The 27,500-nt window shown below is 48.9% G+C and overlaps 4 protein-coding genes across 4 annotated transcripts in view; all 4 read left to right on the forward strand.

Annotated features, from left to right (window-relative positions):
- The window catches only part of fubp3 (far upstream element (FUSE) binding protein 3), a 26,152-nt gene extending 15,987 nt beyond the window's left edge, over nt 1-10,165 (forward strand). The window contains exons 13-18 of the mRNA XM_084693544.1: nt 3,452-3,612; nt 3,936-4,009; nt 7,246-7,322; nt 7,439-7,510; nt 8,255-8,385; nt 8,760-10,165. Coding sequence (XP_084549670.1) covers nt 3,452-3,612; nt 3,936-4,009; nt 7,246-7,322; nt 7,439-7,510; nt 8,255-8,385; nt 8,760-8,768 — 524 coding nt within the window. The 3' untranslated portion in view covers nt 8,769-10,165. The remainder of the gene's footprint in view (nt 1-3,451; nt 3,613-3,935; nt 4,010-7,245; nt 7,323-7,438; nt 7,511-8,254; nt 8,386-8,759) is intronic.
- Nucleotides 10,166-13,952: 3,787 nt separating this feature from the next.
- On the forward strand, nt 13,953-18,494 carry prdm12a (PR domain containing 12a). Its single transcript, XM_084693545.1, has 5 exons — nt 13,953-14,172; nt 15,731-15,921; nt 16,514-16,669; nt 16,945-17,059; nt 18,040-18,494. The coding sequence occupies exons 1-5, from the start codon at nt 13,953-13,955 to the stop codon at nt 18,492-18,494; spliced, it is 1,137 nt and encodes a 378-aa protein (XP_084549671.1).
- A 1,258-nt stretch (nt 18,495-19,752) lies between these two features.
- On the forward strand, nt 19,753-23,490 carry exosc2 (exosome component 2). Its single transcript, XM_084694179.1, has 9 exons — nt 19,753-19,996; nt 20,195-20,296; nt 20,400-20,445; nt 20,719-20,808; nt 21,003-21,068; nt 21,995-22,063; nt 22,196-22,372; nt 22,494-22,622; nt 22,774-23,490. Exons 1-9 carry the CDS (start codon nt 19,869-19,871, stop codon nt 22,852-22,854), a joined length of 888 nt encoding a protein of 295 aa, XP_084550305.1. The 5' UTR covers nt 19,753-19,868; the 3' UTR covers nt 22,855-23,490.
- Nucleotides 23,491-25,333: 1,843 nt separating this feature from the next.
- Nucleotides 25,334-27,500, forward strand: part of abl1 (abl oncogene 1, non-receptor tyrosine kinase) — a 19,557-nt gene continuing 17,390 nt past the window's right edge. The window contains 1 exon segment of the mRNA XM_084694023.1: nt 25,334-25,634. Coding sequence (XP_084550149.1) covers nt 25,502-25,634 — 133 coding nt within the window. The 5' untranslated portion in view covers nt 25,334-25,501.

Genomic DNA, 27,500 nt, shown 5'->3' on the forward strand with positions numbered 1-27,500 from the left:
GCCTCACACAGCTCTCTGACCCCCAGACTGCCTCACACAGCTCTCTGACCCCCAGACTGCCTCACACAGCTCTCTGACCCCCAGACTGCCTCACACAGCTCTCTGACCCCCAGACTGCCTCACACAGCTCTCTGACCCCCAGACTGCCTCACACAGCTCTCTGACCCCCAGACTGCCTCACACAGCTCTCTGACCCCCAGACTGCCTCACACAGCTCTCTGACCCCCAGGCTGCCTCACACAGCTCTCTGACCCCCAGACTGCCTCACACAGCTCTCTGACCCCCAGACTGCCTCACACAGCTCTCTGATCCCAGACTGCCTCACACAGCTCTGACCCCCAGACTGCCTCACACAGCTCTCTGACCCCCAGACTGCCTCACACAGCTCTCTGACCCCCAGACTGCCTCACACAGCTCTCTGACCCCCAGACTGCCTCACACAGCTCTCTGACCCCCAGACTGCCTCACACAGCTCTCTGACCCCCAGACTGCCTCACACAGCTCTCTGACCCCCAGACTGCCTCACACAGCTCTCTGACCCCCAGACTGCCTCACACAGCTCTCTGACCCCCAGACTGCCTCACACAGCTCTCTGACCCCCAGACTGCCTCACACAGCTCTCTGACCCCCAGACTGCCTCACACAGCTCTCTGACCCCCAGACTGCCTCACACAGCTCTCTGACCCCCAGACTGCCTCACACAGCTCTCTGACCCCCAGACTGCCTCACACAGCTCTCTGACCCCCAGACTGCCTCACACAGCTCTCTGACCCCCAGACTGCCTCACACAGCTCTCTGACCCCCAGGCTGCCTCACACAGCTCTCTGACCCCCAGACTGCCTCACACAGCTCTCTGACCCCCAGACTGCCTCACACAGCTCTCTGATCCCAGACTGCCTCACACAGCTCTGACCCCCAGACTGACTTATACAGACACACATACTTCTGATTTGTCTTTAGCCAAGTTACCAGTTTCAGCTAGCAGCTAGCATGTACTACTGTTCAGTCTAGCCTGAGTTCTAACAAGATGTTTATTTAGTTCCGGTGGTGGTCAGCTCTACTGCCCTCTTCATCAGAGCTGTTTCTCATGGTTGTCCCAGAGAGAGGGGGGGGGGAGAAAGTGATGAGGGAAGCACAAGGTGGCCCTGCCCCCCCGCCCCCTAGCCTCATGCATACAGCACCAGCAGCATTCAGGCTCCTCTTAAAGGCTTAATGACGGGGATAATGTGTGTAATGTGACATTAATTGTTGCGGCAGCATAATAGAGGCCCTCCATCATGAGAAGGCAGGCTGGCAGCTAATGAGCAGCATTCACACAGATAGAGTGCAGACGCTGGTTGAATGAAAGGAATTAGCTTATTGGCTATTCATACCCACTCTATTGCCAGCTATTTAAAAGTCATTGACCACTGCATTGGAAGGCCTGTGTGTGTGTGTGTGTGTGTGTGTGTGTGGTGGGGCGTGATCAGATAGGGCCCCACTACCTATGGTGAAAACACAGCAATAGAAATGTCAAGTGCCTTTTGTGCGTGTGGGGCGCGGGGAAACTAATATCCCGGCCCCGCCCCCCCAGCATTAGCATATGAAGTGTCCTGGGTGGGGCGGGGCTGGGCTGGGTGTCAGCCTGTCTTACAGGACGGTGATTAATATCTTTACCATGCCAGGACCAGCCTGCTGCCCCAGCACTGAGGACACACTCTCTCACCCTCACACACTCTCTCACCCTCACACACTCTCTCACCCTCACACACTCTCTCACCCTCACACACACTCTCACTCTCTCACCCACACTCTCTCACCCTCACACACTCTCTCACCCTCACACACTCTCTCACCCTCACACACACTCACCCTCACACACACTCTCACTCTCTCACCCACACTCTCTCACCCTCACACACTCTCTCACCCACACTCTCTCACCCTCACACACTCTCTCACCCTCACACACTCTCTCACCCTCACACTCTCTCACCCTCACACTCTCTCACCCTCACACACTCTCTCACCCTCACACACACTCTCACCCTCACACTCTCTCACCCTCACACACTCTCTCACCCTCACACACACTCTCACCCTCACACTCTCTCACCCTCACACACTCTCTCACCCTCACACACTCTCTCACCCTCACACACACTCTCACCCTCACACACTCTCTCACCCTCACACACTCTCTCACCCTCACACACTCTCTCACCCTCACACACACTCTCACCCTCACACACTCTCTCACCCTCACACACTCTCTCACCCTCACACACTCTCTCACCCTCACACACTCTCTCACCCTCACACACTCTCTCACCCTCACACACTCTCTCACCCTCACACACTCTCTCACCCTCACACACACTCTCACCCTCACACACACTCTCACCCTCACACACACTCTCACCCTCACACTCTCTCACCCTCACACTCTCTCTCACCCTCACACTCTCTCTCACCATCACACACTCTCTCACCCTCACACACTCTCTCACCCATGCGGCCCCCTGTTGTGTTGAGGCTCTCACCCAGCATGTCAACTCTCCAGAACTGATCCATGTCACAAGTCTTCATCTAAACACGTACCAACCTGAAGGGTGTAGTATAGCATAGTGTGCTGGCTAACAGTCTTGTGTTCAAACGTGGGGAAGAACGTCCTAGCTATCGGGGAACCTGCTGTGGAGATGAAACACTGAGAGCATGGTGGTCTTCTGCTCTGCTGCTGGTCCTAACCCACACCAGCCCCTCACTCTGCCCCCCCTCACTAAACCAGGCTCATTCATGGGCCTGCTCCAAGGCCTCAGTCCATGAAGTCAATAGTCAGGTCTTCATTTCTCTGTGCTGGTGGACCAGAGCACCTCATAATGGCTTCATTAAGCAGAAGGTTCATTTGCTTGACAAAGGCTCAGCGGCCCGTGTGAGGTCTGATGGCGGCGGGGAGAGCGTTGTCATCCTGGGGTCATCCTGGGTCATCCTGGTGTCAGCCACCAGCGGACAGACGTGTAATTGATGTTGGGAAGAGCCCCAGGCTGTGATCCAGAGGAGGGGGAGGGGGGAGGGGGGAGGGGGAGGGAGGAGGGGGGCCGGGTTGGTGCCTCCCCCTCCCTCCCTCCCAGCGTTCTCCACAGAGCACAACATGCTGCCTGGAGTGAAAGGGTAAAGAGGGAGACAAAACGATATCCCAGAAAGAGGATACGCTTTGATTTAGTCTTTTTCTCCAGACATGTTTTATTTCATCCTGCTGGTATAATCACCCCCTCCTTCCCCCTGGCCTCAGCAGCATGGGTCTTGGAGGGGAGGAGAGGGAGCAGGGTTGCTGCTTCTGGGGAGCGCTGATGTTGGAGATGGTCAGGGAGGGGAGGAGGACATGGCGCTACGCTAACACTGACAGGATGTGACATCACAGCATATTGTAATGTCACACATCACCACAACTCTCACTCTCCCTGACCCCCAGGTGGAGAGACCATCAAGAACATCAACCAGCAGTCCGGTGCCCACGTGGAGCTGCAGAGGAACCCTCCGCCCAGCACAGACCCCAGCGTTAGGGTGTTCTCTGTCCGGGGAACTCCGCAGCAGATGGAGCTGGCTCGCCAGCTGATCGATGAGAAGATTGGGGTAGGTGGTCCCTCCACCAGCCACCCTTTATTGTCAGGCCACACATTCATGAGGGCACATGTCAATGTGCTGGTGGGGGGTGGAGGGCTGGAGGGAGGTGCTGGTGGGGGGTGGAGGGGGGGCAAGTGAGGATGACCCAGTCCAGCAGGATGTCAGCAGGTTAAACATGAAGGATCCAGCATGGATCCTCTGCTCCCTGACCTGGTCTGTTGGCTCGTTTAACTACAAGTGTGGTCTCCCTCTCTTTTCTCTCCCCCATCCTCTCTCTCCCTCCCCCCTCTCCGCTCCCTGTCTCTCCCTCCCCCCTCTCCTCTTCTCTCCAGGCGTCAGGAATGGGAGGCAACAGTAGTTTTGGTCTGAACCCCTTCTCCCAGGCGGCAGCTACTCCTCATCAGAAGTGAGTAGAAACCAAAACCAAGCGCACACATCTACTGACCCTGTCTAGCACACACACCTACTGAGCCTGTCTAGCGCACACATCTACTGACCCTGTCTAGCGCACACACCTACTGACCCTGTCTAGCACACACACCTACTGAGCCTGTCTAGCGCACACATCTACTGACCCTGTCTAGCGCACACATCTACTGACCCTGTCTAACACACACACCTACTGACCCTGTCTAACACACACATCTACTGACCCTGTCTAACACACACATCTACTGACCCTGTCTAGCACACACACCTACTGACCCTGTCTAGCACACACACCTACTGACCCTGTCTAACACACATCTACTGACCCTGTCTAACACACACATCTACTGACCCTGTCTAACACACACATCTACTGACCCTGTCTAGCACACACACCTACTGACCCTGTCTAGCACACACACCTACTGACCCTGTCTAACACACATCTACTGACCCTGTCTAACACACACATCTACTGACCCTGTCTAACACACACATCTACTGAACCTGTCTAGCACACACACCTACTGACCCTGTCTAGCGCACACATCTACTGACCCTGTCTAACACACACATCTACTGACCCTGTCTAACACACACACCTACTGACCCTGTCTAACACACACATCTACTGACCCTGTCTAGCACACACCTACTGACCCTGTCTAACACACACACCTACTGACCCTGTCTAACACACTCATCTACTGACCCTGTCTAACACACACATCTACTGACCCTGTCTAGCACACACACCTACTGACCCTGTCTAGCACACACCTACTGACCCTGTCTAACACACACATCTACTGACCCTGTCTAGCGCACACATCTACTGACCCTGTCTAACACACACACCTACTGACCCTGTCTAACACACACATCTACTGACCCTGTCTAACACACACATCTACTGACCCTGTCTAGCACACACACCTACTGACCCTGTCTAGCACACACACCTACTGACCCTGTCTAACACACATCTACTGACCCTGTCTAACACACACATCTACTGACCCTGTCTAACACACACATCTACTGACCCTGTCTAGCACACACACCTACTGACCCTGTCTAGCACACACACCTACTGACCCTGTCTAACACACATCTACTGACCCTGTCTAACACACACATCTACTGACCCTGTCTAACACACACATCTACTGACCCTGTCTAGCACACACACCTACTGACCCTGTCTAGCGCACACATCTACTGACCCTGTCTAACACACACATCTACTGACCCTGTCTAACACACACACCTACTGACCCTGTCTAACACACACATCTACTGACCCTGTCTAGCACACACCTACTGACCCTGTCTAACACACACACCTACTGACCCTGTCTAACACACACATCTACTGACCCTGTCTAACACACACATCTACTGACCCTGTCTAGCACACACACCTACTGACCCTGTCTAGCACACACCTACTGACCCTGTCTAACACACATCTACTGACCCTGTCTAACACACACCTACTGACCCTGTCTAGCACACACACCTACTGAGCCTGTCTAGCGCACACACCTACTGACCCTGTCTAACACACACCTACTGACCCTGTCTAACACACACACCTACTGACCCTGTGTAGCACACACCTACTGACCCTGTCTAACACACACCTACTGACCCTGTCTAACACACACCTACTGACCCTGTCTAACACACACCTACTGACCCTGTCTAGCACACACACCTACTGAGCCTGTCTAGCGCACACACCTACTGACCCTGTCTAGCGCACACACCTACTGACCCTGTCTAGCACACACACCTACTGACCCTGTCTAACACACACACCTACTGACCCTGTCTAGCACACACACCTACTGACCCTGTCTAGCACACACACCTACTGACCCTGTCTAACACACACACCTACTGACCCTGTCTAACACACACCTACTGACCCTGTCTAACACACACACCTACTGACCCTGTCTAGCACACACCTACTGACCCTGTCTAACACACACACCTACTGACCCTGTCTAGCACACACACCTACTGACCCTGTCTAGCACACACACCTACTGACCCTGTCTAACACACACATCTACTGACCCTGTCTAACACACACCTACTGACCCTGTCTAACACACACACCTACTGACCCTGTCTAACACACACACCTACTGACCCTATCTAGCACACACCTACTGACCCTGTCTAACACACACACCTACTGACCCTGTCTAGCGCACACACCTACTGACCCTGTCTAACACACACACCTACTGACCCTGTCTAGCACACACCTACTGACCCTGTCTAGCACACACACCTACTGACCCTGTCTAACACACACACCTACTGACCCTGTCTAGCACACACCTACTGACCCTGTCTAGCACACACACCTACTGACCCTGTCTAACACACACCTACTGACCCTGTCTAACACACACACCTACTGACCCTGTCTAACACACACACCTACTGACCCTATCTAGCACACACCTACTGACCCTGTCTAACACACACACCTACTGACCCTGTCTAGCGCACACACCTACTGACCCTGTCTAACACACACACCTACTGACCCTGTCTAACACACACCTACTGAGCCTGTCTAACACACACCTACTGACCCTGTCTAACACACACCTACTGACCCTGTCTAACACACACACCTACTGACCCTGTCTAACACACACACCTACTGACCCTGTCTAGCGCACACACCTACTGACCCTGTCTAGCGCACACACCTACTGACCCTGTCTAGCGCACACACCTACTGACCCTGTCTAGCGCACACACCTACTGACCCTGTCTAACACACACCTACTGACCCTGTCTAACACACACCTACTGACCCTGTCTAACACACACCTACTGACCCTGTCTAACACACACCTACTGACCCTGTCTAACACACACCTACTGACCCTGTCTAGCGCACACATCTACTGACCCTGTCTAACACACACCTACTGACCCTGTCTAACACACACCTACTGACCCTGTCTAACACACACCTACTGACCCTGTCTAGCACACACCTACTGACCCTGTCTAGCACACACACCTACTGACCGTCTGAGACCTGCTCTGGGAAATGCAAGGAACATGCTGGAAGCTGTCTGACATCTTTTAAGCCTTTTTAATCAACTATATAAACACTGAAGTATTTAAGTAGTGAAGAGGACAGAATTGAACATGAATCACTCTGTCTGGCTGCAGCGGACCCCAGACTTTCATGACTGGAGGATGGGGAACCACATATCAGACCTGGCAACCCCAGGCCCAGCAGGACCCAGGTAACCCTACTGGGGGAAGATGGGGGGGGGGTAGTCTGGGGACAGGTATACCCTCTCAGGGGGGTGGCATGGAAGTGAGGAGGCATGGAAGCATTTTTGACTGTGTGTGTGTGCAGGTCAGCAGAGCCAGACCCAGAGCAGTGGGCCAGACTACAGCAAGGCATGGGAGGAGTACTACAAGAAACAGAGTAAGACTCCAATACCACCTCCACTATCACTACCACCTCCACTATCACTACCACCTCCACTATCACTACCACCTCCACTATCACTACCACCTCCACTATCACTACCACCTCCACTATCACTACCACCTCCACTATCACTACCACCTCCACTATCACTACCACCTCCACTATCACTACCACCTCCACTATCACTACCACCTCCACTATCACTACCACCTCCACTATCACTACCACATCCACTATCACTACCACCTCCACTATCACTACCACCTCCACTATCACTACCACCTCCACTATCACTACCACCTCCACTATCACTACCACCTCCACTATCACTACCACCTCCACTATCACTACCACCTCCACTATCACTACCACCTCCACTATCACTACCACCTCCACTATCACTACCACCTCCACTATCACTACCACCTCCACTATCACTACCACCTCCACTATCACTACCACCTCCACTATCACTACCACCTCCACTATCACTACCACCTCCACTATCACTACCACCTCCACTATCACTACCACCTCCACCACCCCCTGTCATCACCTCCACCACCCCCTGTCATCACCTCCATCACCCCCTGTCATCACCTCCACCACCCCCTGTCATCACCTCCACCACCCCCTGTCATCACCTCCACCACCCCCTCTCATCACCTCCACCACCCCCTCTCATCACCTCCACCACCCCCTCTCATCACCTCCACCACTTGTCTCCTGTTTTCCCAGGCCAGGCGGCAGGGCCGGGCTCCCAGCAGAGCTCCCCCCCAGACTACAGCGCTGCCTGGGTGGAGTACTACCGGCAGCAGGGGGCGTACTACGGCCAGGGAGCCCAGCAGACACAGGCCCCTGGACTACAGGTGACACTCTCCTGCCTCGCACACACGCTCTCCTTCCTCGCACACACGCTCTCCTGCCTCGCACACACGCTCTCCTGCCTCGCACACACGCTCTCCTGCCTCGCACACACGCTCTCCTGCCTTGCACACACGCTCTCCTGCCTCGCACACACGCTCTCCTGCCTCGCACACACGCTCTCCTGCCTCGCACACACGCTCTCCTGCCTCGCACACACGCTCTCCTGCCTCGCACACACGCTGTCCTGCCTAGTGCGAGCGCACACACACACACACACACACACTCTCCACCAGATCTTGAACTGAGCTGTAATGCCTGCCTGCTATGAGCTGTGTGTGACTGTGCAGTCTCCTGACCTGAGCTCTTTGTTTTGCAGGATAATTAGAGAGGACCTTTAGTTGAAGAGTTTTGAATCACTGGGGAGGAAAACGAACCTTTTGTAACAGAGGTTTCTAGATTTGCAACGCCTTGAAGACTTTTACTTTTTTCTTAGTGAGAAACACTAGCTGTAGAATGACTTATACAATAAAAAAAAAAAGAATATTTCTAAATCAGGAACATTTAATTGTTACTAAATACTTGTGTACACCATTATTTTGAATGGACAATTTCCGGGATCCCTTTTGGACATATGAGAGCTGTTTTGTTTTCTATATTTTACTTTTTGATTCAAATTAAACCGCCAAAACGAACCCCGGAGTTGTAACATTTCAGCAAACGCAATATAATCTATTTTTTCTAGTTCTGTTGCAATAAAATCGTAATTATGGGCTTAGCAGTCTTGAATACCGTTTTGTTTTGTTTTGTCATGATGTTTTAAGAATGTGTAAAAAATGTCTTTCTTTCCTTTTACATAAAGCATTTTAATTCAGTGAGATGAAACTGTGATGTTTTGTTACAGAAAAAAATATTATTTTGTTACAAAATACAAGGTGTGTTGGCAAATGGCAGTCAATTCCTAATTTAATTCCTGTTGTGCTTTGTATTCTGTTTTCCATTGTCATGTTATTGTACTCTGGTTTAAAAAAAGGTGCAATATCTTATTTCATTTTTGAAACAAAGATGGATTCTCTAATATTTTGACATAACTTGTAGTTCTTAGATTTATTTTTTTTAGGCATTTGAAAATGTAATGGATAATTTTTTTATTACAATGATCTGATGGGGTTAGGGATGTTGCATATTGTGAGTTATTTGCCTTTGCTATCTTGTAAAACTATGTATGTATGCTCAGATACTTGACTAAATACTTTATTTAAAAATATATATATATAATTAAATCAAAGACTTTTTTTTCTTTCTTTTTTTCATGGAGTAAAACTGTCCCATGCTTTTGGTTCTGTTTTCATACTGAAAATATTCAAAGATCGTGAATGTGTCATTTGAAATTTGATGTTGCATCTTGCTATGGACAACGATGAGATGTGTTTTATGTATGTTCTGTAACTGAATCATTCAAGACTGCTAAGCCTCGGGATTCTACCTGTGTAATAATTAATTGTAGTTTTTTATATTCTAAGTATTACGATCAAACCTGTCTTATTTGGTACCGCCCCACCGCCCCACCGTACACACTGGGGTTACGTGTACAGTCCAGCTAACTTTTTAATTCATTATTTTTCTTTCTACTTTGTGTGATCTAATATGTATGATTGGTTAGTTAAATGAATCTAGTATTAACTTCATTGCTTAATGAAAAGGGATATTATAATTTTGAAATGTTTAATTTTAGTGTTTTTTTCCTCGTGTACAGGTAACCGTGTATTAAAAACGTCAAAAGACTACCTTTATTGTGTTCTGTTGAAATATATATTTTTGTTGCCATTTATGAATTGATTTTCTTTTGTCACAATTCCATTAGAAAGTGTGGCATTATGATTATTCGGTTTCACATCTGAAACGTTTACTGAGGTTGCAAAGAGTATTTAGAAGTCAACTGTATGTTTCATGTTTTATAAACAGAAAATATATTTTCTACAGCACATTACTTTGCCAGTTCACAAACTCTAATAAACGATCCCCAAGCCCCTCTTGTGGTTAGGTTGTGGTGAGAACACATGATGGCTCCCTTCCTCCAGCTCATCTCACCCCCCCCCCCCACCCCACCCCACCCACGAGCACTGTAGGTGACATGGTAACTGTTTAGATTGTAAATACTGCATGAAAACACAAGCGTTCATTGGTCTTCAACAGGGTTCCAGGCTGATGAGGGAGGAGCTACAGAAGGTGCTTTAGAGCGTCTGACCCTAACCCATCTGAACTGATATTCTTGTCCTGCTGGTGTGTGTGGGGGGGACTTGATTGGTTGTGTTTTGGAAGCTGTATCGGCTAGTTGAGAGCATGGATCCTCTTGGCAAGGGTGATGTTGCCAGATTTGTTGTTTAACAGAAACTACTGAAAGGTAGTCAGGATCATTGATATTTATACACCCTCTTCAGTGCTTTGCTCTTTTGTCTCGGGCTCTAATTGTCCCAAGCCCAGACCCATCCCTAGTCCAGCCCAGCCTGTTGGCCGCTACCACTCTCTGTGGGGGTCCAGCCCCATAGAGGACCCTACCGGCAAGCTCATAGATTCTGTGCAGCTGTTTTCAAATCCTGAAGTTGGCTGAGCGGTTAGGGAATCGGGCTAGTAATCAGAATCTTCGATTCCCAGCCGAGCCAAATGACATTGTGTCCTTGGACAAGGCACTATACTTAATGTAAGTCGCTTTAGATAAGCGCGTCTGCTAAATGACTACATGTAAAATCAGATTTAAGTAGCTGAACTTTGTTTTTGTTTCATGCACGTCTTTGTGACAGTGTCTAGTGGCCTTGACAGATTGGGGGGGGGGTGTGTATGTATTGTCTTTTTCAGTGTTACATTTTAAACAGTGGAACTTGCTTTGAAATTTGAGAGTAAATCTCAGCACTTTGCTGCTGATGGGAAATCTAGACACACACCGTCACACACACATTGCTGTTCCTTGACCCCTCCCCTTCACAAGAGCTCCAGTTTCTGTAAGCAGGTGTTCTCCCCCCTCCCTGCCCACCCCCGGTGCACCTCTCTCCCCTCTCCTGGAGATAAGCCCTGGCTGGCCCCACCACGGGGGGCCCACACCTTAATCTCTTTATAATCGCCGGCAGGAGGACCCCAGGGGGCCGTTCTCCAGTCTGTCGCTGCGCTCAGGTATGCTCTTCAGACATCATCTGGCCGGGCAGCTCTGGGGATTCGAGCTGCAGGAAAATGTCTCTTTCTGGTTGTCTCTGCTCGGCCCCCAGTCTGACGGCTGCCTCCTTTATAAGGTGCTGGGGATTAGAGGATTATTTTATTTATATAATTGCAGTAAATTATAATCTCAAAATGTTAAATGTATGTTTTATTATAATCGAAACAATTAACTAAATATCTTCTGACATTCCATTTAATGTTCTGGAAATGTAAGTGGTCTTCATAATGTTATTTTTAAATATTTTTTATTAAATATAATAGTAATAAAACATTTTAACATTATAGGAAATGTATCTCTAGTATATTCATGATACTTTTTGTGTTTTTTTTTTCTAGAAAAGCGTGAAACTGTTTTATTTAACCCTAATCCCCCTAAAAAGAATATTTCGTTTTTATGAAACATGAGCCAAAGGCCAGACATTTACATGTTAACAACTGGTAGAATTTTTTTTAATAACCTTTTTCAAACTCTTTTTCACAATTGACGTTTTTAAAACTTGATTGTGTTTAATGACTGTCAATCACACCATTGTAACTCATAAGCTTTAAATAATGGTCTAAATAGTTTTTCAATAGAACAGTTGAACAGATCCTGACATGCCCATGTCTTTAGCACCCTCTAATAATGCCAGGTTAATGCATAAATAAGCAAATCAAATTCATGCGTTACCCCATTTCAATTCATTTAAGTCCTCTTTATTAGGAGCAGTCCCACCCCACTGGCCTCGCCTTTTAGTTCGGATTTGAAGCCTCTTAAGACCAATGAATGCTGAAATGCAATAAATGTAAATCAATCTTTGAGAACGGATCCTATTCAGCGCGCGGAGGAATCATCTGGGAATGGGACCACATGTAGGAGGGGCCGCGCGTTCATAAAAAGCAGCTGTTTCCCGGTAATCTTTTTTCGTGCCCTGTCACTCACCTTTTCCTTTTCACTATCTCTGCGTTCAAAGACAGACTCGCTCTACCGTCTTTTTGGGATCCATACAGGCCTACTCGTTTTCCCAGCAGACTGCCACATAGTCCGCATACGGCAGAGAACGCAACTTGCCCGCATTTTCTGACCATCCCCTTGTAGTTGTGGGAGAGAATAGGGAGTGCATGGATGTCAAATTGTCCTCAAAACACCATGAAAGATTGATTTGCAGCACTTTTCAGCCCCTTGACATTACTTATAGAGCAACTGAATAGAGGCCCCGCTAGCCCGGGTGGAATAAAGATGTCCTATCCGCTGGAGAGGAGAACTGAACATTTACCCCAGTCCATCAAACCCGAAGAAGAGAAGGAAACGGAGAACTGTGGCGAGAGAGAAGAAAGGGGTGTATATACTCATCTAAACGCTGTCACAATATACTGTGGTGCCATGAGCTGCCATGAATATTAAACCGCTTTCTTCAACAAGAGCTAGAGAAGTGAACCACGTCAAAGCAGCTTTGCATGTTTTGCATGTTTCGCACGGGAACAATGTGCAGGACGGTGAGCTTGTTCCTATTCTTACTATTCGCGCGCTAACTTCACACAAAAAATTAATATTGCCATCCGCATGAATAGGAAATGCCTGAGAAAAAAATGTTCAAGCAACTCCCAGACCCAATGACCTCATTCTGATAATATACATTAAAAATATTTATCGAAGGCCCAAAACGAACAGGTTAATACTTCATCTTAATTGGATTTTTCAGTTTCTATTGGTTACATAGACATAGCCTACTTTGCTCAAATATTTGTCTCAAAATTAGACGTTATTTAGTTTGGCTATTTCATATTTCCAAATGTTAAATCGATTTGGATTTCTGAATTGTGAAATCAGATTTTTTCTTATAGCCTTCTAAAGATACTGGTTTGGATATGATTTCGATTTAAAGAAAATCAATAGCATTTTCTAGTTTGGAGAGCTTTTGTTTAGATCAAGTTCACGCTATCGTCTAAACCATTTAGTGTTTATTTTAAATAGCTTATATCGTTTTTGGTATAATAGTTCTCATTTAATAATATTTTGTGTAAAAAAAAGTTGGCTACTCGGCCTACCATGAAATAATTGCTTTCAAATTGTCTCACTTGCTGTTTCTTTCCATCTTCTTACTCTAGCACACACGCACTCTCGCTCTCTCTTTATGAAAGGGGCAGGACCTGCTAATAGATGATTCTTTTCTTGTCGAGAAACAGGTCCGCACCAGAAGGGGAGTGTCATTAATAACTAATTAGACAGGGGTCAGCCCAGACTGTTATAAAGAGCAGCCGCGCTGAGAGACAGTGGAACACTTTCCACCAGCCGTCAGGGGAGCAGGACTAGCTTACACACCCTCTGTATCCTGAACACTTCACCAGACTAACAACATCACCACTCCGCCGCATCACCAACATGGGCTCGGTCTTACCTTCAGACGCTGTGGTGCTGAAGTCTGGATTTAAATGTCAGAGTCGCTCCTTGTCAGATATCATCACCTCAGACATCCTACACAGCTTCCTGTACGGCCGCTGGAGGAACGTGCTGGGAGACCACCTGATGGAGGAGAGGCAGAGCGCCGCAAGCCCCCGGACAGCCTTCACCGCCGAGGTCCTCGCGCAGTCCTTCGCCGGTGGTGAGTTTGGGAGGCCACATTTATTTACCTGTGGATTCAGATACTCAACCATCAAACTGAGTGTGTGTTTGCTGTGTATGTGTTCATGATGAAGCAATGTGGTTGTAGGCCAAAAATATACATTATTGATCGTTTTTATTTGATGTAATCTGTATTTTAATATAGGTTATTTTTAGATGTTTTTATTTCAGATGACAGCTGTTTTATGAAATATTGGGGTCAAGTGTGTTTTATATATTATAGAATATTACTAACACGTAGCCTGAAATATATATTTTTATTTCTTTAACTCTATCCAGACCTTCTAAGCATGGCAATTTCCCACTTGCAATGTTGACAATAATTGACATAAAACCGTGAAATGGGGCTTTAGTCCAAACGCATTCAACATTGAAAACCTCGGTGAGGTCTGCTCGATCGACACGCTGCCGTTCAGAATGAACCAATAAACTTTCCCTCCTCTGTTCTAGATTTCTTCCCAAGGTTTCTGTGACTTTCTCATTACTGTTCTCTATATTTTTCCTCTTTACCCCTTTTATTTTCACCCATTTAACGCATTAACCCGTTTAGTGCTTTGAGACCTCGCATTTAGAAGCTTGTTAGGCGTGTAACCGCTGCTGACTGAAAGACGTACGGTATTAAATTCATTTGGTTAACTTTGTGCTTGACCTGAGAAAGTTTCCACTTAAACCGAGGGGAGAGAAAGGTTCCCTTTCTTTGAGGTGTCCTGGGGTTTATCCCGCATTCATCAATCTCCGGACAGCCCTACCCCCCTCCCCTGGCAGCTATGGGCTCCGAGCCCCTCTTATTCTCTCGCCTTAAAAGATTCCTGTTCCTCAGATAATGCGCCGTGAAGGGTAATTCTATTGCCATTCATTGCATGTCAACCATCTAATCGCCTTTCCATTTTTTTGTTTGAGAAATTCCTGGGTCTTTTAAACAAGTCTTCGTTTCTTTCAGCGAAAATTTATTGCTACAAAGTTCTTAAAAGGATAATGAATTTGGAATTAGCCGTTTCTTTCCAGTAAGGTTTAATGAATATCACATCTGAAGCATGACAGATTGCTGGACCCTGTGCAGTAGAAGACCATTATTCGGGACGTCTTTTCGCTGCCTCCAATAGCCTACAATTTTCTTTGATTCTGACATTAAAGGAACGCAAGAGTTTTCTTTTTTATAAATTGAATGAGGATGAAAATGCTTTCCGAGGAGCTTTCTCTACAACAATAACTTTCAATTCATTCATTTAATCGAATTAAACGGTGGATAAGATCTGGCTTAATATTTCGTGACCAAAATGCAGACTAATTCCCGGGAAATTCCAAAACGTTCCAACTCTCCCCGGGAGCAACACGACGATGTTACTGAATTTAAATACATCAAATGTGTATAGACTAATATATACTATATAATTGTGTTTAATGGGCTATGTCAGATTTTAAAAATATATTGTCTTACTATTTAATGTTTAAAAAAGATGTGGCTTTGAGACACAGTATTCATTGCGTATTTCCGGAGTCCTCCGTCAGACTGACTCATTCCTCCCGTTTGTCTGCAGAGGTGCAGAAGCTGTCCAGCCTGGTTCTCCCCAGCGAGGTGATCATCGCCCAGAGCTCCGTCCCCGGTGAGGGCCTGGGCATCTTCTCCAAGACCTGGATCAAGGCGGGGACTGAGATGGGCCCGTTCAGCGGGCGTGTGGTGCCCCCGGACACCGTGGACCAGCTGAGAAACAACAACCTGATGTGGGAGGTAAACACTCCATCTTAGACGGTCTCTACCTGCTCTTTCAGCAGACGGTTTTTTCCAGCGGGAAATTTGAGCCGGAAACTTTGTAAAATGCTCAGATTTAGAGACCCACCCATTATCTAGTTACTAGATATTATTAGTTAATAAAGGCTTATGGCTGTCTTAACTGCACACTTTTACAAGGAGGGTGTAAGTTGTTGCACTAAACACACATTCATATAATTATATTATTCATAATGTGCTAACAATAACATGCTAATTAAGCAGATTGTTTAATCCTAAACTATGGACCAGGGGCTTAGGTAGAAAAATATTTTTGGGTAGGCCTAGAAAAATATGGATAGGCATCTTTTCAGTTTTTTTTTTCTTATTTACTTTGCGGTGTGCACCCGGTGCATAACTTTTCAGAGATATTTTTATTTTTGGGTAGGCCTTAGAACACATTGGGTAGGCCTGTGCCTACACGTGGCTACGCCCCTGCCATGGACCGAGGAGGATTTGAACCTGTGACCTTAATATGCAGGCAAATACACTACCGCTATGATATACCTCCACCCTAAACTGTGCTATAACCCTGACCCCTGGTGTCCTGCAGGTGTTCAACGAGGACGGCTCGGTGCGCTACTTTATCGACGCCAGCCAGGAGGACCAGCGCAGCTGGATGACATACATCAAGTGCGCTCGCAACGAGCAGGAGCAGAACCTGGAGGTGATGCAGCTGGGAGGCAGCATCTTCTACAAGGCTGTGGAGGTGAGGACCACCTGGTGATGATCTCCAGGTGTAGAGCAGCTGAGATGGGAAGAGAGTAGCCTCTTGCTTAGCAGATCATATAAAGACACAATATGCTCCAAAACCTGACAATATTTCTCAGGTTAGGACAGCAGAATATTGAAGCAAACCAAAAGTGCTGCTCTACAGCATCACCTGCTGGCTAGAAATATTTTCAGCGTTCACGGAACAGCTAAAGCTCTCAAGCACTCAACCTGCTAGTCCTCTTCCTTACTTGACCTTTGACCCCCTTCCAGACCATACCCCCGGACCAGGAGCTGCTGGTGTGGTATGGAAACTCCCAGAATACCTTCCTGGGGATTCCAGGAGTCCCTGGGCTGGAAGAGGAACAGCAGAAGAAGAGTAAGAACGGTGAGATGGAGGAGGGAGGGGCCAGGGGGGGGGGCAGGAGGGAGGGGGCCAGGGGGGGGGGCAGGAGGGAGGGGGCCAGAGACTGGAGGAGGGAGGGGGCCAGAGACTGGAGGAGGGAGGGGGCCAGGGGGGGGCAGGAGGGAGGGGGCCAGAGACTGGAGGAGGGAGGGGGCCAGGGGGGGGGCAGGAGGGAGGGGGCCAGAGACTGGAGGAGGGAGGGGGCCAGGGGGGGGGCAGGAGGGAGGGGGCCAGAGACTGGAGGAGGGAGGGGGCCGGGGGGGGGCAGGAGGGAGGGGGCCAGAGACTGGAGGAGGGAGGGGGCCAGGGGGGGGGGGCAGGAGGGAGGGGGCCAGAGACTGGAGGAGGGAGGGGGCCAGAGACTGGAGGAGGGAGGGGGCCAGGGGGGGGCAGGAGGGAGGGGGCCAGAGACTGGAGGAGGGAGGGGGCCAGGGGGGGGCAGGAGGGAGGGGGCCGGGGGGGGCAGGAGGGAGGGGGCCAGAGACTGGAGGAGGGAGGGGGCCAGGGGGGGGGCAGGAGGGAGGGGGCCGGGGGGGGGGCAGGAGGGAGGGAGGGGGCCAGGGGGGGAAGGAGGGGGGAGGGTAGAGGAGAGGGCAGAGGTTAAGAGAGGGGGGAAAGAGCGTCTTTAACTGATCACTATCAGAGCCATTAAACAGACAATGAGGTCAGTAGGCCAGCCATTACCTCCTCAGGCCTGTTTAATATGTCTGTGGCCATTGTGGCTAAACCTTGGCCCAGATCACTATCTGACTAAGCTGCAGCACCCTCCCCTCAGCTCGCATGACAACCTCAGTCTGAGAGGGTGTTACGTTACTCAAGGAGCTTTCAGTGTCTCACATCTGTGAAATTACAGGCTGTATTGTATCTGAATGTGGTGAAACATTGTTTTCTCACTGACTGTTGCATTCGACCAGAAAGTTCACTGATCGCCTTAACTCACACCCTTCTCCTTCTCCTCACAGAAGATTCCCACTCCTGCGAAGGCTCTTCCTCCTGCTCCCCCTCCTCCTCTTCCTCTTCCTCCTCCTCTTCCTCCGCCAGCCGAATGCGCTGCGTGATCTGCCACCGTGGCTTTAACTCTCGCAGCAACCTGCGCTCGCACATGCGCATCCACACGCTGGACAAGCCCTTCGTCTGCCGCTTCTGCAACCGCCGCTTCAGCCAGTCGTCCACGCTGCGCAACCACGTCCGGCTGCACACCGGGGAGCGCCCGTACAAGTGCCACGTGTGCCAGAGCGCCTACTCCCAGCTGGCCGGACTGAGGGCGCACCAGAAGAGCGCCCGGCATCGTCCCGGCGCGGCCGGCTCGGACACCCCCTCCCAGCCCCCCCCTCCTCCTCCTCCTCCTGTGCCCACGCAGATACCCGGCCTGTCTCAGCACCAGCTGGTGCACCACATCCCCACCCTGGTGCTCTGAGGGGGAGGGAGGGACGAGGAGGGAGGGAGAGCGGGAGGGAGAGACTTGAAAAATGTTGCACTTTAGCTTGACATGCTCTGGAGGTTGCTAGTTTGTTTGGTTCAGCCTGGAACAGGAGACCAGAGCTTTGTTTTAGTTCGCTCAGGATAAACTCCTGACCACAATTGTGAGATGGTCTTCACTGGCAAGCAGGTTCATGACAAAGGGAAGTTTAGACTGATATTTTATAGACTGTTAAATGAGCCTGTGTGTATAAATGGCCTGAACACTTTGTTCTCCAATACTTTTTAGATGTGGCCTTATTTCCAGCTGTGGCATCATGTTTATGATGGTTGTATGTGATTGTCACCACCCTGTTCCAAAGGAAGATCTACTCTTGTTTATACAACCTGAGTGTGAATGAATACCCGAAAATTACAGTTTGTAGGACCAATGTCTATACTTGCTTATTCCAATTTTTTTCCTGAATTTCTAATGGGATTCCTGTCCCATTGACACCACACAACATTGTGGGAGGACATGGGGATTACATTGAGTCTAGTCCTGTTATTCTACTTAAATGTCAACCAGCACCATTCCAGGTGGTGTTCACCTGTAGCTCTACCAAGAAGACGACCGCTAAAGGAGAAATCTGAAGTACCAGATGAAGCCAAGCAGGCTTCAATCTGCTGTCTGAAGTACCAGATGAAGCCAAGCAGGCTTCAATCTGCTGTCTGAAGTACCAGAGGAAGCCAAGCAGGCTTCAATCTGCTGTCTGAAGTCCACAAAATTAAATAGTCACTTTATCTCTGTACATTCCTGTAAAACGTTGTAATTTGTCAACTTTATGTAAATGTGAATGTAAATAAATGTCCTTTCTTTATATTCTAAATAAATGAAAATACTCAAATGTCCAATCATGATCAAATAAATTGCCACCCTCTCACACTACTTAAATATAGCAGTCACATTAACATAATATAACTCAGTCTCCAGGCTGCAGTAAGCCATGAGGTTCTACACAAGTCCAGACTGGCATGGCTGAACTACAACTCCCATCATCCTCTCTGCTCCCAGCCTGGCTGAACTACAACTCCCATCAGGCAAGTTAAAGTCTGGCATATTGGGTGGTGACGAGTTCATTTTAAATTCCACAGGATGGCGTTAGTTACCAGGCAAACGTACCAAACGTCTTTACCGAATTTGTAGACTGACAGTGTTCACTTCTAATCAGTATCAAAGTGTGTTGCCATGTATACATATTAGTTGGATGTCAAATGAAGTAAGCCATTATAATTGTGTAATCTAAATGAAATGTTTTGTAGAACAGTGATTTAAAATGACTTCAATGACGTCATTTAAAAGCGCCGACGGAGTCCGGGAGAATCAGAAAGCATGGCTGTTGACATGAGATTACCAACTATTCGTAAACAAGTGTCGTTATCAATCTCTTCGTCTGTTTTGGATGGAAAAGACCTTGTAGTTCCCGGTGATGTGCTTACTTCAGATTCCGGATTTATGAGGTAATTATGTGCTCAAGCAGTGGAGACGAGGACTGGAAGTGTCGTAGCTAGCTAGCTAGCTAGCTAGTACAGTATTGCAAACAGTTGGATCTGGTAGCATCTCATTAACTAAAATATTAAGGTGTACTCGCTAGCATAGCTTTCACGTCTAGACGTTACTCGTAGTATTGTTTGAACGGATATTTTTTTCTTCCGTAGGGGACATGGCACGTACATGGACGATGAAAAATTAACAGCCTCTGTAGCAGGAGAGGTGGAAAGGGTCAACAAACTAATCTGTGTGCGTCCTCTTAAGACAAGGTGAGTTTTCAGAGAGGCCTGAAGCTGGGAGCTCTTTCAGAGTTTGGAAACGTGATGCTAATAGATCATCAAATGTCCCTCTCACGGACTGCTTTGGTTCCAGGTTCAATGGAGAGGTCGGAGACGTAGTGGTGGGCAGAATCACCGAGGTATGGCTCGAACTTTCACACCGTTACTAGCAGGGGAAAGCCTGAGAGCAGGGGAAAGAGTGCGGTGGGGGACCTGTAGCTCAGTGGTAAAGCCAGACTGCTGATCCAGAGGTCACACATTCAAATCCCCTCCTTGTGCATTGCTTTGAATGAAAGCTAAATGAATTAATGCATTATTAAAAGCTACATTAATGCATTATTAAAAGCTACATGAATGCATTATTAAAAGGAAAGTACATGACTTCTGAAAGCATGTGGGTCTTGTCTTCGCAGGTGCAGCAGAAGAGATGGAAGGTGGAAACCAACTCGAGGCTAGACTCTGTTCTGCTCCTATCTTCTGTCAACCTGCCTGGAGGAGAGCTGGTCAGTGCAACCCCTCTGTCATGTCTTCAGTGTAGTCTGTGCTGTGGGACTATTGGTCCAGTTAAGGTTGTAGTGAATGTAAAATGTATGCCACCATGGGTGGACTAAGTTATTTTCTCATAAGTTCAGATGAACTAGTGTAACATTTAGCTAACTTCTTGAAGATGTTGATGTTGTCCTTCCTGTGTGTTTAGAGGAGGAGGTCGGCTGAGGACGAACTGAACATGCGGGACTATCTGCAGGAGGGAGACCTCATCAGTGTATCCTAGCAACACGATAGCCCTGTTATCCTTGTAGCTACACGATAGCCCTGTTATCCTTGTAGCTACACGATAGCCCTGTTATCCTTGTAGCTACACGATAGCCCTGTTATCCTTGTAGCTACATGATAGCCCTGTTATCCTTGTAGCTACATGATAGCCCTGTTATCCTTGTAGCTACACTATAGCCCTGTTATTAATGTAGTGACTAACCCTGCAGATCTAGTGTATAGGAAGTACAACAGACGTTTTTTTCGCACTGTGCAAATAGAAATCTATCTGAGCGCAAACCTCAGTACTCTGAGCGTACCTCAGTACTCAGTACCTCAGTTCATCAAGCCATTTGTTTTTAAATGTAAAACTGCCAATTTTTTGGGGTGCCTGTAAAGGTCACGTTCCAGTTTGTCGTTGCCAGTCAAAGCTTGAGCAGAGCTCCAGGGTCGTCATTTTGTTAAAAGCTTGCGTGTAGTCTAGAGTGACATTTAAATGTTTGAAGTGGGCTTCTCCGCATTTGGCCGTTCAACTGAACATTGGTTTATAAAATAATAAATAAAAAGAAATAGATTTTATTTTGTGCGCGGCCTGAAAAATCTAGTGCCGGGGTTCTTCAACTGGTCTGCACGGTCGCGCAGGCGCGCAGCTTAGAGGGAACATTGATCAGAAGTGCATCGTTTTAAAAGTCAAGGAGCTGTCTGTATGAGGGTAGTACAAAGGACAAACCCACTCCCCATTATTCCTTGGCACCAACCACCGAAATCCTGTTAGAACTCTGCACTTCTGATCCATGATGTTCTGCTGTACTTTCTTAGTCAGTCTACATTATTGCTGTGGTTGAAAGTGTCAGTGAGGCCCATCCAGTTTTCAGCTGTCAGTTCAACCAACTTTGAAGAACTTGTGAGAACTTGTCATCCTTGACTGTGTGTCAGGCTGAAGTGCAGTCAGTGTTCACAGACGGAGCACTGTCTCTCCACACACGCAGTCTGAAATACGGAAAGGTAACGGAGTGTGTACCCTTCCTGTATGTGGTGTAACGTAGACGTACTGTATATCAGGAGGGATTTGAACCTGCTAGCTCTTGATCTACACCTAGCTGGTAGTCAGACGGACGTTTCCCTTGTGCTGTGCAGCTGGGCCAGGGGGTTCTGGTGCAGCTGTCGCCCTCTCTGATCAAGAGGCAGAAGACTCACTTCCACAACCTCCCCTGCGGAGCCTCGCTTATCCTGGGGAACAACGGCTTTGTGTGGCTGTACCCCACCCCAGGACAGCAGTCAGAGGAGGCGGGGGGGTACCACACCAGCCTGGAGGTGAGGAGGAGGAGGGTGGGGGTCTGATTCCAGAAGGTTTGATTGTGAGAGGTCTTAACTGCTTCTGTATTATGTCTTGTGTACGTTTTAAACATCATTCATCTCTCCTGGTCCTCCTCAGCCTGTGTCTCTGTCAGACCGGGAGGTGATCTCCAGGCTGAGGAACTGCCTGCTGGCTCTGAGCGCTCACATGGTGCTCCTGTATGACACCAGTGTGCTGTACTGCTACGAGTCCTCGATGCCTCACCAGGTAACAGCTATCATATTCATTAAGCTCTAGATCTGCACTAAATGCTCCAATGACCCCAAATATGACCCCATCCTCTTTCAGGATGTCTATAACCCACCATCAGAGCTCGTCTTCTTAATGTGAGTTTTGGTTTCCTGTTTCCTGTCTCTAGATCAAGGACATCTTGAAACCGGAGGTTATGGAGGAGATTGTGATGGTGACGCGTCAAAAACTGGTGGATCAGGAAGGATAGAGAAGGCAGGAAGTAGATAGAGAAGGCAGGAAGTAGATAGTGGAGACATGAAGTAGAGAGAGGAGACAGGAGGAAAGGAAGGAGAGAAGGAACAGGAGGAGAAAAGAGGGAAAAGAGAACAGGAGGAGAGAGGGGAGGAAGGAACGGAAGGAAAGAAGAGGAGACAGGAGGAGAGAAGGAAGAGGTAAAGGAAGGAGAGAGGGAAGAGGAGGAGACAGGAAGCAGAGAGGGAAGAGGAGGAAGGGAACACAACTCGACCACAGACTACAGATGTCTAGTCTGGATCCCAAACTCCAAACTCGAGCACCGAAACCTTGTCTTGAGGAGGCCAGGAGTATCAAGGACATTTCGTGAAACTTGCATATAACCTGTTGATGCACTTGTCTGATGACTGACCAGGAAATGTATCCAACACACCTGGAAACCTTTCCCTTATACCTGTATGGAAATGTGATGACTGTTTCAGGATGGAGTGGCCTTTGTTATGCTGTTTAAGCAGGTCTACCTTTTTTGTACATGTTTTGTAAAATGTTTTAAAGAGGTGATAATGGTTGAAAACTCCCTAATGTTTTGAGGGAAATAAATACTTGCAAGTCATTAACTGCATTGGAGTAATAAAAAATACTATTCACATTATGCTCTTCTCTCGTGTAAAACTTGTTAAATATATTTGATGTAATGGTTGTGTATTTGACAACATGGTTGCTGCCTGGAATATGAATCTGCATGATGGTATGTCTCTTCACTTAATGGAGAGGCCTGAACAACCGGGGCCTTCAAGCCAAACGCTCGAGAGTCCCGTGTAGGCACTAGCCCACGCACGCACGCTCTGACGTTAAACGTATCCCCACCCCCAGATTTTAGTAACCCACCTTGCGTACAGAAATATGGCGGCCTCGGCGACGGCTATCCGACCGAAGTTTGTGTCTCATACTTCCACGAGCAAGTTTTAAATAAGTACGCGGCTCGAGCGGACGGTAACGGAGCGAAACTGTAAGTGTGTTGAATGATTTGTGAGTTAACGGCCTGACAGCTCCTGGGTGTCCCGAGGAAGCAGGAGTCTACGCCGTGTCTCAAGTGCCTGGGTCCGGGTGAACGGTCGAGAGACTCGGCAAGACTGGAAGAGTGGACACGGAAGTTTGAAAGAGGACCAAATATTGAGTTGGGTGGACATTGTGCCAAAGCGTTTTATGTGTATTAAATGGACTTGGTTATGGTTAACATGCACCCGGGGTGAGACTATTGCAGACTTTGTTTTAAGCAAACTAGCCGGAGACAACTGTTGACTGTACCGATGTGGATTTGAAGGGTCTCTAGCGCTGCATATCACCAGATTTCAAGATTCAACTACTAGAAAGCTAAAGCTAGCGAAGTTAGCTCCATCGTTAGCATTCCGGCAACATTTTCATGACATATTTTGTGTCCCAGTTGAATGCTAGAGTCCGATAAAGGTTATGCAGGAAAGTGTGAGTGGGTTTCTGGGTGTGTTGAGAGGTGAGCCCAATGTCCACTTGTGAATACTACCTGTCTATATCATCTTGAATGTAAGCTTTACGAACTCAGGATATATATATTTTGTATTTATCATCCAGAAACCATGTTTGAGAATCATTGTTCTTTCAGACCTTGTGTGCCTCATTCCACAGCTATGCCCATGTGGGTTTCTATTATAAATTAACCGAAACTGTGAACCTATGTGAAATGGGGCATGTATAGATCTCAGGAAGTATTCACCTGCTTCTAAATGTCAGTATGTCAGAAACACTGGTCTGTCACAAACTGAGCTTACAGGCTAGTGCACCCAGTTCAGTGAAAGGCTTCTCATGAAAGCAACATTTTACTAGTCAGACTTGGTGTCATGTATGTTTGAGCTGGTCGGTGTTGTTGTTGTGGAAGTCTCCATTGTGGAACCTCGACGTTTAAAGACTTGAACATGTCCAAGCGGTGCAGCACTGGCTGGTAACTCTCCCCAGAGCAGCCTGGACACAGCCAGGCGTCTGGCTTGAGTTCCAGAAGAACCTCCTGTCTAATGTGACTGCTCTCTTCTGCTCTCTTCTGATTCTGGAAATGCACACGTGCCATTGATGCACGGTAACGAGAGGCTTACCAGGCTAACCCTAACCCTTACCAGCGACAGAAGGATCTGCAGAGTTTCTCACGTCTCTTCAGCCCAGCCAGGGAAGACTGCAGCGGGGCTGACTCCTTTCCCTCACCTCACCCCAGCCCTCTCCCCCCTCACCTCACCCCGGCCCTCTCCCCCCTCACCTCACCCCAGCCCTCCCCCCTCACCCCAGCCCTCTCCCCCCTCACCTCACCCCAGCCCTCTCCCCCCTCACCTCACCCCAGCCCTCTCCCCCCTCATCTCACCCCAGCCCTCTCCCCCCTCATCTCACCCCAGCCCTCTCCCCCTCACCCCAGCCCTCTCACCCCAGCCCTCTCCCCCCTCACCTCACCCCAGCCCTCTCCCCCCTCACCTCACCCCAGCCCTCTCCCCCCTCACCTCACCCCAGCCCTCTCCCCACTAACTCTCTGTCTGGCCCACATTTCTACTCACCCCAATACCTCGGCTCCACACCTCACTCTTGGACCCCCTCCTGCCCCTGGGTGACTCAGCCCAGTGCCCCTGCTGCCCTGGCCCCCTGCTCCTATGGGGCAGCAGCCAGGGAAGGTGTCTGGAGACCAGAGGAGGCCTAGCCTGCCGGCACTGCCCTTCATCAAGGCCGGCCGGAGGGACGCCTCGCGGCATGGCCCCCTCCACTGCAACGTCTTCGCTGTGCACGGTAAGAGCCCCTGGCCGCCATACTCACACTGATGAAAAGACCCCTTTTATCCACAGCAACAAACATATCAGAGTGTTTTTTGTTGAACAGAGTGACAGCGTCATCTGGATGATGAAATGCTTAAGATGTTCAGATGCTATAAAAGACCTGATGTCCACACTGAGTGGGACACGGCTGGAGCCAAACCGTATCCCCCAGGAAGGTGGACTGCAGTCAGACAGGAAGGGAAAAAGTGCTGAGACGATCTGGACACGGCTCAGTGGCTCAGTGGCTCAGTGACTCAGTGGCTCAGTGACTCAGTGGCTCAGTGACTCAGTGGTTCAGTGACTCCTCTCCCGCTGTGTTGTAAGGTGGACAGGTCAGGAGCGTGGGGGGTGTGACTCATGTAGGGCCTGAAGGGAAATCTTACAGTTCACGCACTTTCATGTTGTGCCCAGTGAGGCTGTGGTGAGTTAGTTTTGCTCTCATGCTACAGAGAGAGAGAGGGAGAGAGGGAGAGAGGGAGGGCAGGAGAATGGGGAGAAGGGAGTTGGAGGGCAAGCAGAGACGTGTTCATCCCTCCAGTGTATCTGCACTGTAGAGAGGACATGCTTCCACATGGCTCTGTACCCGCTCGCCCACCCAGGACTGGGCGGACTCCTGCAGGCTCTAGACCCACACAACCCCTACAGCAGCACTGGGTCCTGGTGTGAGGAGTTTCCTGCTGTTGCATTCTGGGGGACTGGTGCATTCTGGGAGTGTTAACTCATGAAGCAATGTGTCCCCAGCTCAGTGCTGGAGGAGACCAGTGTTGTTAGGGTTTGGCTGTAGATACACATCAGCGGCTGGGCTGGAGGGGACATGTTCCTGTGTGTCTGATGGCGCTGAATGTTTCTGCTTGTTGAGGGTGATGCCTGGACACACCGACTCTGCTAGCTACACCCTCCAATATCCTACTGACCCCTGACCCCTCCATGTTAGACAGGATGGGACCTCACCACCTCTTCCTGGTGGCCTGAACTGCACCTGTCTGCCTACATACCTGTCTGTTTGTTTGTTTGTCTGACTGACCCTCTCCAGTTGTACTTTTTCACACTGTTACTCTCTCCCTCTCCCCCCTCTCTCTCTCTCGCTCCGTCTCTCTCTCTCTCACTCCCTCTCTCTCTCCTCCTCTCTCTCTTCCTCTCTCCCCCCTCTCTCTCTCTTTCTCTCTCTCTCTCCCTCTCCTCCTCTCTCTGCTCCATCTCTCGTTTGGCTGGAACTTGTGGAATCTCTTCAGTCTAGACACCAAAGCTCCCTCATGATCCCTGTGGGTCCTGAAGACGCTGGAGGGGTCGGACCTCCCTCCTGGGGTGTAGCGTTAGCCTAGCCATTACAGGACAGTGTAGCATTAGCCTAGCCACTACAGGACAGTGTAGCGTTAGCCAAGCCATTACAGGACAGTGTAGCGTTAGCCTAGCCATTACAGGACAGTGTAGCATTAGCCTAGCCACTACAGGACAGTGTAGCGTTAGCCAAGCCACTACAGGACAGTGTAGCGTTAGCCAAGCCATTACAGGACAGTGTAGCGTTAGCCTAGCCATTATAGGACAGTGTAGCGTTAGCCTAGCCATTATAGGACAGTGTAGCGTTAGCCTAGCTGTGTGTGCGGAAAGATCTGTGATGACTGTGGTATGGCTATCTCTTTGCTTGAAAACTTGACCACCTGGAAAAGAGTTGTCAGTAAAGACAATTCGGTACAGCAGATAATAACTAGCTAAAACAGGTGTGTGTGTGAAACTTCTGTTTAGTTAGCAGGACAGTGAGACCAGATACAGGAAGTGAGTCAGGGTTGTGTTTCCAACTTCCTGTCTGAGTCCTCATCCTCAATAACAGTCTTATCTAAGT

This window comes from Hypomesus nipponensis, chromosome 27, assembly GCF_054491055.1.
Source record: "Hypomesus nipponensis isolate SF chromosome 27, ASM5449105v1, whole genome shotgun sequence".
Lineage (NCBI taxonomy): Eukaryota > Metazoa > Chordata > Actinopteri > Osmeriformes > Osmeridae > Hypomesus > Hypomesus nipponensis.